Source organism: Cucumis sativus, chromosome 5, assembly GCF_000004075.3.
Source record: "Cucumis sativus cultivar 9930 chromosome 5, Cucumber_9930_V3, whole genome shotgun sequence".
Classification (NCBI taxonomy): Eukaryota; Viridiplantae; Streptophyta; class Magnoliopsida; order Cucurbitales; family Cucurbitaceae; genus Cucumis; species Cucumis sativus.
Genome location: NC_026659.2, coordinates 24,196,091 through 24,207,617, shown reverse-complemented (window position 1 = coordinate 24,207,617; position 11,527 = coordinate 24,196,091). Strand labels below are relative to the sequence as shown.

At 28.5% G+C, this 11,527-nt stretch overlaps 1 protein-coding gene across 1 annotated transcript; it reads left to right on the top strand.

Moving 5' to 3' along the window:
• The first annotated feature begins 6,005 nt into the window (after positions 1 to 6,005).
• LOC101213849 (probable leucine-rich repeat receptor-like protein kinase At1g35710) lies at positions 6,006 to 8,585 on the top strand. Its single transcript, XM_004147054.3, has one exon. It carries the CDS (start codon positions 6,499 to 6,501, stop codon positions 8,293 to 8,295), a length of 1,797 nt encoding a protein of 598 aa, XP_004147102.1. The 5' UTR covers positions 6,006 to 6,498; the 3' UTR covers positions 8,296 to 8,585.
• The last annotated feature ends 2,942 nt before the right edge of the window (positions 8,586 to 11,527 follow it).

Here is an 11,527-nt window from a genome sequence, read left to right as displayed (position 1 = left end):
ATTCAAAATGGAAGATGAGTTTTCTTATATGTTTCTTAAGTTCACATTAAAGAATATTCCACCATTCTAAACAAAACTTTTTTTTTTCTTTTCTTTTAATTTTCTGTTGTGACTAATAGAATTAGAGATTTAAACAGTTGATTGAAAAATATAATAATGTGAATTGTTATTGATCACTTTGGTGATTGTATATTAACATTAGTCAAAACATTTTTCTTCTATGAGTACAATGTTAGTCAAACTTAATTTTCATGATATCCACTTTTCTCGACAAATATCAATCAATTTAGGATGTGTTTGGTTTAGATTATAAAATGTTTAATTTTTTTTAAAAAAAATATCGAAAGAATGGTAGTGTTTGACAAATTAAAATAATGCATTTTTTAAAAATTCATTTATAAAATAATCTATTTTGGAGAAATTTTAAAAATCAAATTCACACGTAAACACTTATAAAAAGTTTAACCAACACTACATATTTAAATTTTAAACTCATTTCCAAAAAAGTGTTTTAAAAAAATTTATTATAGAAAAATATTTTTTTCTTAATTCATCTTAAACATTCTATTAAAATTAATTCCATTTTAAGATGTTAATAAAGATAGCTTCTTTGTTTTTTTTTTTTTTTTTTGTAAATAAAGACCTTTTTTAAATTAGAAAGAAATACAATATTTTTTTAATTAATTTGAGTATTTTCTATTTGTTTATCTTCTTCGACAAAAATACATATGTCCTGCGACTAGGTCGTTGAGACCTCTCGTAGCAAATTGTAAAAGTTGAGTGATGAATGATTTTTAGTTTAGTTTCTTTTTTTCCTCTCTTCCTACCACAAACATGATTATGAAGTTTCAAACCTTCAAATTTGGAAAAAAAAATGGTTATATGTTGATTATCTATAAGTTATACTTTAAGATGACATTTAATGCTTTTTATACTTTGAGTAATGGAGATTAGTTAATATGAAATGTGACATTATTAATTTAGTAAGAATCCCAAAGGATAAAGGGAGGTTGTTAACATCTCAATAAAGGAAGGCCTACCTTAGCTTATTAGAGAGTACATTTCATTTTTATAATTAAGAAATAATGAAACTTTATATTAGAGTAAGAAATCCAGCTACATTATTGAATCTGCTTTATTGGGAAATGAAGCAAAAACTTTAACAAACACAAATAAGATTATTAATTCAATTCAATTCAATTATAAGATATGCTTTACTTTGCTTCTATATATTGTTAATTAATTAATATCATAATTAATTTGCATCTTATCTACCTTTATAATTAGCTAGCTGTCACAAATATATAAAACCATTTTTATTAATCAAGTTTCTTAGAGATGAACTATGAAGTCTTCAATGCATATTAAACATCAACAACAACTCACTTAAAACTCAAGTGTTCATTTTGTTTTTAGAAACCTATCTTACTATTAGTTTTGAGGAGAAAAAAAAGAACATTTGTTGTTCTTTTCGGTACGTTTTTCTCTCTAGATGAATCCACTTTTGAGTTGGGATGTTGTGTGCTAACTTTGGAGAGCAACTACATATACGATTTAATACCTAGGTTGTGTCGTATTTTGCTTTCGAGGCCGTGAGTTTTTCACGACACAACAACGATTGACAATCTCTTACAATGACAAGTCATTTTCATTACAACAATAAATTTTAATAGCTAGAATTACTTGCCTATTATTGTATAATAGTAAGTGGAAAATTACCTAAATTTTTTGATTTTAGATCGTCGATTTTATGATTTATGATTTAGTTGTATGCGTTTGTGATATAACTTTACTCTGGTAAGTTTCGCTATGTTGAAAAAGATCCTTCTTAGTGTGACTTTTAAGGGCAAAAGAAAGTGAGAGGAAGAAAGGGACCAAACTTTATGTTTGATTAGAGGTGACAAAGTATATAAAATTTAATTTCAATTTCATACTCTATCATTGAACCACAATTATAATTTCTCTATTTAATTTATTGATTATTGATTAACATTTTGGACAAATAATTTCTATGACTAATAATCAATTTAATACAAGGGGAATTGCAAACATAACAATTAGATTTAAAATAAATAAATATATAGCAATATTGTTAAAATATTGTAAATATAATAAAATCTATCAAAATCTACCAATAGATTATGTAGTAAATATTAGTCTATCATCGATAAATTTTGCTATCCATTATAATTATCCAAAATTTAACAGTCGATGGACTTATAATCTGGTAGACAATACAAAAATTATTGAATGAAAATAGAATGTTCTATATGTTTTCATATAACTTTTGTAATATTTATCAACAAAACATACAAGTTATATAACTCGTATAATAAATATTAGAAGAATTTTAAAAGAATAACAAATTTTACAAAAATATTTACCATTTATAGCAAATTATATCATTGATATGCTATAGTGATAGATCGATGATAGAATTCAAAATTTTGTTATAGATTGTAAATTTATTTTTTAAAAATGTCATATAATTATCAATATATATATATATATATTTTTGTAAAATTAGATTGGAAATGGGGTATTTTGTAGAAAGAGAAAAGAGAAAAGAGAAAAGTTTAGTGATGTTTTAGTGAATAAATTTAGATGAAGTTGGAATTTAAAATGTTAAAAAAGAGAAGAAAAAAGGGAAAGAAAATGGAAAAGCAAAAGGAGAGGACTTTTCAAACTGTTCAACGGTTGAATTTCTAACCTAACAACTTTTTTTTTCTTTTTTTTTTCTTCACATTTTATATTATTTTGTTTTTCCTTTTACAAAATTATGATCACTTTCTAAAATTACATCCTATTTTTGATTGGACCATTTTATTTTCCCTTCCCGCAATCACCGCTTTCTAAACTATTCTCTTTTTCTTAAAACATAAATTATCACTCACATTTTAATATATATATCCGAATGATTTTCAAAAATAGCAAATTTGACTAAATATTTTATCATATATAACAAAATTTCAGATTCTATTAATAATAGACACAAATATATTTCTATCAATTGCATTTATAGACAATTTCTATTATGGATAGAATCTCAAATTTTACTATAATTTGTAAATATTTTGCTATAGTTCTTAAATATTTTGATTTATTTTATTATATTTGAAAATGGCTAGACAGATAGAGGAATTTAACATAAACTGCAAAAAAATTGAGGGTTTTTTTTAAATAGAAAAAAATTGACAAATTATTTACATCTTATAAAACAAAATCACTAAAAGACAAAATTGAAGCAACAATATTTATTAACTTAATATTTTTCTATAAAATAAATATTCTATTTTTAATAATTGTGGGGTGATGATCTGGTAAGTTAGAGAATCATTGTAAATGAAAAAGATTCTAATAATAGATATTAATATAAGATTATATTAGTAATAGATATTAAAGATTCTAATAATAGATATTAATATAAGATTATATTAGTAATAGATATTAATATAAGTTTACTATTAATAGATTTAAAATTTTATAAAATTTGATAAAATTTTAATTTATTTTTTTATATTTAAAAAAGAATTTTAGACTTATGATTGTTTTTTCACAATTTTTAATCATATTTTTCAATCTTTCCTTAGTTAAATATTGGATTTCTAATCGTATTCTAATAATAAATTTCAATTTTTCAAAACTTGGTTTGGACTCTGAAATACTTGTAAAAGGTATAGAAAATAAGGGTTTATAAGTTTAATTTTCATATTCACAGTAAAAACAATCAAATGATTTTCAAAGGACCTCATGCTTTTTCTTGTCTTTAGAGTTCAATTTTTCCCATTTCTTTGTATTATGTTTTTTCTTTAAAATTCAAAATTGGTTAATCACTTAATTTGTTCGGTTAAGATTTTTTTAAACTCTAAATTTGATAATGTATATCCTCATTCATATATATATATTTTGACAATATGAAAAGAAGTTAAATGTCTAACTAACGTACATTTGAAATAGATAATACATTTTCAATGTCAATTAAACTATATAGTTTTTAATTTCACGAGAGTGAATAGTACACTTATATATATATATATATATAACAATAATGTAAAAGTTTTCACAATATTTTTAAAGAGCATGTCGTTTTCTAATTATGAATCATATGTCTACTGATGGTTGAACATAGTGAAATTCATCGATCATCGGTTATTCTTTCACCATGCTATGCAAACTTCTACGAAAATTTTAAACCTTAGTTCTTTTAAGTTTTCAAAAGATGAAATGTGTGTTAGAAGCTATGGTTTGTGACTCAAATTGTGATCTTTGCTTGCTACATAAAACCATTTTTCTATGATAGCAAATCTAACTAAGCTATTGAAATGTTTGAAAAATTTCTAAAACCTTCTTGAAAACGAAGTTGTTGACATTTTCCTTATTTCGATCGTATCAGATTTCTTAATCCATTTACGTCTCTCAATTAATAGACTAGAAAGTGAATGAGATTCACAGGTTGATAAACTCCATTCATGATTTTCATCACGATAGATCGGGCCCATTCTAATCAACAATAACAAGAATGGTTATTTTGTGTTATAAAATGAGAACTTTAATAACATAGAATTGGTCAAATATATGAAAGCACTTTTAGAGCACCGCCTTGGCCAACTAAGTCAACTAATGCTTCAATTTTCACTCTAATGGGAGAGCTCATTATAAAGCATCATTACACCTTATACATATTATGCAATAACTCTCATATATTACCATTTACGTTCTTTTTTTCTCTTTTTAACTTATAGGAGGATAATTACGACGCATTAAAAATTACAATTTAAGGCGTAATATAATTGGAATGCATTCAAAATTTATGTTTAAATTTAAACGTTTTCACTTTTTATTTTTATTTTTCTCGATTTGACAATCATTTCAATACTTTTCTGGTTTTCAGTAATCCTGATAGCATTCCAACTCGATCTCTAAACACTTCTTAAATCACTTCTCTTTCTTTCGAAGAGAATACCATCATTCGAAAAAAACTTAACTTATATATATATATATATATAAAGGAAGGAATGCAAGGATGATATAAAATTAATGAATTTGGTAGTTTTCTCTCTTGGTACTTATTGTAATAATTTGTACACATTTTGATCATAAAATATGGAAATATAATTAGTATGTTTTGTTACTTTTAATTAAATTCCCTAATCTATAATTATATGTATATACAAATTGGCCACTTCACAAAGTCCAATGTTTTTGCCTCTATTTATGTTGGTGAAAGTGTTCTATTTTTATTAATCAATACCAAACCAATTGGGTACACTTTGGTATATGGCTTTTAATAAATGATATCATGATTGTGACTGTTTTCATCAATTAATAAATCTCTCCCAAAAGTTATTCAACCACAGACTTTAGGCTAAATCAATTAAATACATAAATAACTCTAAAGTGTTTTTAGCTACTTAGTTGAAAAATCTATGTCTATATCAATATATTAACAATATAAAAGAGATGAAAATTTTGTTTTGATAAAAAAGAAAGCAAAATATTCATTAATCCTCTGCATGTTTAAAAAGTTAATTTTATGGTTCGTCTTTCAATTTTTAAATATAGGATGATTTTAGTCTTTTCAAATTATTGATGTTTCATAGTTTTCTTTTGCTATATGATGTTATTGTTTAAAACGAACCTCAATTTAGATAAATTATAAATAAAAACATAACTGAGTTAATGCAAACATGGGCCATTGTTAGGAGCATAAAAAAAATTGATTAAAGGATTGAAATTAGATTTAAACTTTAAATTTGAAGTATTTACTACTCATGAATACATTTTAAATCATCATAGTATTATTAAATTTTATTGATAGACATTTATAATAATTGATAGATATTTTAAAAAACTATAACCCAACCAAATTAAGGTCAACTTACAAATGATATAATTAACGACATAATCCATAATTAATCAACCATATAGGTTAATGTTAATAACACTAAAAACTCAGTGGAAAAAATAATGAAATGATGGGCAATAAAATTAAGTATGATAAGTTAATTTTGAGGTTTAATTTTGTTTGTTTTGTTTTTTCTCTCTTCAAAGGCAAAGGAATTTGAATACAGTGCGCTCCAACTTTCAAATGCAATTGGGATCCTTGTGATCAAACGGCTATAAAAAAAAAAAAAAACTATGCATGTGAATCTCTTTAAACTTATTGATATTCAAACTTTGATTTACAAATTTCTCACTCTTTCATTTCACTTTCTCCGGAAAGCACTTCCTTCTTCTTCTTCTTCTTCTTCTTCTTCCTATTCTTCTTCTTCTTCTTCTCTATAAATACTTCCTTCATTCTCTCCTCTTTTTGAAGCTTTGTATATTTTTATCAACAACCCTTCTTTTTCATCATTATTCCTTCTTGTCTAAGTGAAAGAATAGAATAAAAATCCTTGTCTGTCCATCACTTTTTCCACCTTTTTTTTCCCCTTCTTTCTTTTTCTTATTGATTTTCACCAGAATTGTCGGATCTGATTACAACCCATCTTCTCAAAAATGCAGTTTCTCAAATGGGTATTGCTTTTTCTCTGCTTCTGTGATGTCTTGCTGGCTATGTCGGTTGCGGAGACGACGACGACGACGGTGGCGCCGGTTTGTGCAGAGGAAGATAGAGCTTCATTGTTGAGCATCAAGGCGAGAATTGTGCAGGACACAACGGATATTCTAGCGTCGTGGACTGGGATGGATTGCTGTAACGGAGATTGGGAAGGCGTGGCGTGTGGTGCGACAGGGCGTGTGACAAGCTTGGAGTTGCAAAGACCAGTGAAGAATAGTGAGATGTTCATGAAGGGTACACTGTCTCCTGCTCTTGGGAATCTTCATTTTCTTGAGGTAATTGTGATAAGTGGAATGAAGCATATCAGCGGTTCAATTCCTGAGAGTATCACAGCTTTGCCCCATTTAACTCAACTTGTCCTGGAAGACAATGCCCTTGGAGGGACTATCCCTTCAAGTTTAGGTCATTTGTCTTCTCTTCAGATCCTCTCTTTGAGTGGCAACCATTTGACAGGGCAGATTCCACCCACCATAGGAAACCTTAATAACCTTCTCCAGCTAAATTTAGCAAGAAATTCACTTTCTGGTCCAATCCCACTGACTTTCAAGACCTTCTCTAGCTTACAGTACTTTGATCTCAGCTCCAACAAACTCTCCGGTGCCATCCCTGATCATGTGGGTCAGTTCAAAAACCTCACTTACATTGACCTCTCAAACAACCAAATTTCAGGGCCAATCCCCATCTCCATTTTCAGCTTGTCCAAGCTTTTGGACTTGTTATTAAGCAATAACAAACTCACAGGAACCATTCCAGTCCAAATTGAAGGCCTCAAATCCATTACCACTCTCTCTCTCAGTGGCAATCAACTTGGAGGTCAGATACCAGCTTCCATTTCAAAGCTTCAGAATCTATGGAACCTTAACTTATCAAGAAATGGGCTGTCAGATCCATTGCCAACCCTTCTTTCAAGTAATATCCCTTCACTTTTGACAATAGATCTCTCTTATAACAACTTCATTTTTGAGACAGTTCCTGCTTGGATCAGAAACAAGCAACTCTCAGAAGTGCATCTTGCTGGGTGTGGCCTCAAGGGAGCTCTCCCCACCTTCAGAAAACCTGATTCTATAACCTCCATAGACTTCTCAGACAATCACTTCATTGATAGGACTTCAAGTTTCTTGACAAACATGTCAAGCCTGCAAAAACTGAAGCTCTCAAACAACCAGCTGAAATTTAACCTCGCAGAACTCAAATTGCCAAATGTTCTCTCCTCTCTCGATCTTCACTCAAATCAAATTTCTGGGTCACTCTCAAACATCTTAAACAGCAAAACCAGTGGATTTCTAGAGGAAATTGATGTATCAAAGAATCAAATTACCGGCATCATTCCAGAGTTAAACTCTGGCTTGGGATTGAAGGTCCTCAACATAGGATCAAACAAAATCACCGGCCACATTCCAAGCTCAATCTCGAACCTGGGAGAGTTACTAAAGTTAGATATTTCAAGAAATCAAATACAAGGAACTATCCCGATGAGTATTGGATCAATGGTGAAGCTCCAATGGCTTGATATCTCCATTAATTCTCTCACAGGAAAAATACCAAACACCTTGTTGGCAATCGGACGGCTTCGACATGCGAACTTCAGAGCGAATAGATTGTGTGGGAAAATCCCACAAGGGAGGCCGTTTAATGTGTTTCCGGCCGCCGCTTATGCCCATAATCTGTGCCTTTGTGGGACGCCATTGCCGCCCTGTAGAGAATCACAAGAATCGAAAAAGAAGACGAATCAGTGAAAAGAAAGACGAAAAAACAACTGCCCCATTACAAGAATTGCTTGTTTATTGTGGCTCATCGTCTCAATTGAGCCCTGCCATGGCGTTGAGGAGCTGATCTGCTCCTTTATATACATTAATAAGTTTAATGTTTTTCTTATTTTCTTCTTCTTCTTCTTCATCTTCTCGTTGATTTGATTATATAGTTAACTTATCTTTGTTCACTTATTCATATTTTGTGTACTACCCTAAGAATACATATAAACTAAATTCTTCTTCTTCTTCTTATTAACATAAATATACTTTCATCACATAACCGTTCCCTCTTCAAACTTTACTACCTAATCAAATTTAATCTATTGTAATACATAATTTAAATATCATAAATATAGATAGAGTGATGCTCTATTTTCAAAGTTTGTAAAAGCTTTATTAGATTCATTGCCCAATAAATACATTTCTTTCCATTTGAATTTTCTTTTTTCTTTTAGTAAATATCAACTTGCACTCTTTTATTTCTTTTTACAAACATCACTAAATGTAACTAACGATCATTAGAATTACACTAATCCGTTTTTAAAAACTAACCCAACTATAAGTAAGAAATTCTTCAACTACACTAAGACTAATCAATCAAATGATTTGCCACCTCTTTCAGATTTATCAATTTAAAGAATGAAATAATAATTACTTTAATTACGACTCTTTAAGATTGTTTTTGGAACTTTTAAATTTGATTTTTTTTCAAAGGAAAATTGGAAGAAAGAAAAAGTAGTTTAAAGATGACTTTTTAAGTATATTTTAAACAATTTTTAAGAAAAATAGTTTAAAAGAAATGAGTTTATTAAAAAACATTTTATTCTTAATTCAATCAAACCAACCTTAACTATACATTAAATTTTTAATTATATTTGAAATGTTAAGTCGAATTTATTAAAAGAAATATCATATTTTAATTGTGAAAAGAGAAGGAAAAAATAAGTTTATTGTTTGTTTTGAAAAGCAATTCACATCTACTTTGGGGACAAAACAAAACAAAACGGTGGGAGGAATTTGGGCCATAGAAATTTAAGATGGGCCCATATGTTGGGAAATGGGCTTCCACCTTCACATAAGCCCAATGAAAATGTTAAGTAGTCGGAACCATTTCCTTTTCTTCTTGACAATGAGCCCAATGCTTCTTTACTTTTCATTTTTCCTTTTATTCTTCCAAATGTATGGTATTAATGTATAGATGGAGTGAATCAAAACTTAAACTATGCTTATTTTGATGGGAAAATTATTAATTATTTTATAAATTTTTTTAATACTTTGTTTCGAAAATATCTTTTTGAACTTTAAAAGTTTGATTATTAACTTGTTTGCATCTAATTCAGAAAAAGTCAATATAATTTGCATTAATATATACTTTTAATCTTTCAAACAATTTCCATTTAATTTAAATTGCAAAAAAAAAAAAAAAAAAAAAAAAAAAAAACTATCAAGTCTTTGTTGTTATAAATTTAGTAATGTACATATTTTTTTTCAATCATTTAAAAAAAATGACTCCAATCTTAATGTCACTAATTCTTAAGCTTAAGCTTGCTCCTTTCTATATTATAATTTATCTGAAGATGACATATTAACACTCACTAATCTACAATGATAAGCATTTAAAAGAAAATGGAGGAACAAGAGAGGAAATATGAAATAGAAAAATACTTGAACAAAAGAAGGAGAAAAGAGAGAGCATTTTCATTAAAAGCTAAGAGTTCTAATGCAATTTTCGTTAGTTCATTTAGGTATAAGGAGACAAGAGGTGTTACACGGAGCGAGTGACGCCTAGAGAATAAGAAACCTATATAAAAGTGATAACATTTTCTTGTTTGTTATTAGTTTTGTTAAGAGTATATAATATATATTATTGTACTTTTTTTATGTTACGTTAAAGTATTTAAGATCTTAATCTTCTTCCCGTATGTAAGCTTGGTTGAAACTCTAATGTATTTACCTTCCTCTTTTATCTCTTTCTACCCTTTTTTTTCTCCCTCTTCTCTAAAAACAAATCAATTTAACTTCACATTTTTTAGGAAGAAATAGAAAATATGTGAGAAGCTTTGAGAGAAAGACAAATAACATACTGTTACGTATTTTTTTCATCCAACTATGAAATACATTCTTAAGTACTCACAAGGCTAAATAATTAAGTTCAATAAACTTTTAGATATATTGAAAATGAACCTAAAGTAAAATAAACACAACACAATATAATACAATACACACAATCATATTAAATATTCTAACAAAAAAAAAAAAAAAGGCATTTTAATAATGTCATTTCAAAAGTTCATGTTTCGATTCTCGAAATTTTTGTAGATATGACTATCTTAGAAGTGTGTTTACGATTGATGACTCACACTTCTCATAAAAGTATGATTTGTAACATTTTGCTTACGTCACAACTCACTGTCCCATTTTGTTAACTTATCACATTAACATGATCTTGTGTATCATTCTAATATGATGATGTCATCTCTATTATCGCAATGTTCATTCTTTAAAAGGAAAGTCTAAGAAGGTGAAAGAAAAGTAATGAAACACAAAACAAACGATATTTAAGTATAGCGTTTGGGATGACCATGTATACAGGCTATAGCCCTTTTGTTATCAAATAAGATATTGGATCATGATATAAATGTATTCACATGAGGATCAATAGTACGACTTCTATCCTCTCCATTCCCACATCCAAACTAAAACATATATATAACCACACGGTCACTATTAAGAGGATATATAAATACTTCTGATCTCTCATTATTTTCATATTACATTAGGTTAAGCTTATAAATATATATATAACCAACAGGAAAGACCTTCGTTCCAATCATAATTCAGTAATAATTCTATATATGAAAGAGAGAATGTTAAAAATTACGTTTGATTAACTCATGAACAAAAGAAGCCAAAATTGCCATTGTCGAAGTTCAAAGAATAACTGAAAGGGTCATAGTGGAAACTGAGGTGCTTTTTCTTTTGGGACCTTGCCGCCATCTGCCGCCGGATCTCCGCCCTCACAAGGCGGAAGAACCTTCCGATCTTCCTCTTCCTGCCCACCACCGACATTTCCCAGCCACACGAAACTGAAAAGAAAAAGGTTTAATTTCTTTGGAGGATTTTTTCAGAGAAATTATGGGAAAGAAAAGGAGAAGGGGTAATTAAGAAGATGGCATCAGTCGGAAAGAGAGAGATATGAATAGTTAATTAGTTCTTG

Bases quoted from the DNA above. Each gene is read 5' to 3' on its own strand.
- LOC101213849 (XM_004147054.3), top strand. From the start codon at position 6,499: ATGCAGTTTCTCAAATGGGTATTGCTTTTTCTCTGCTTCTGTGATGTC.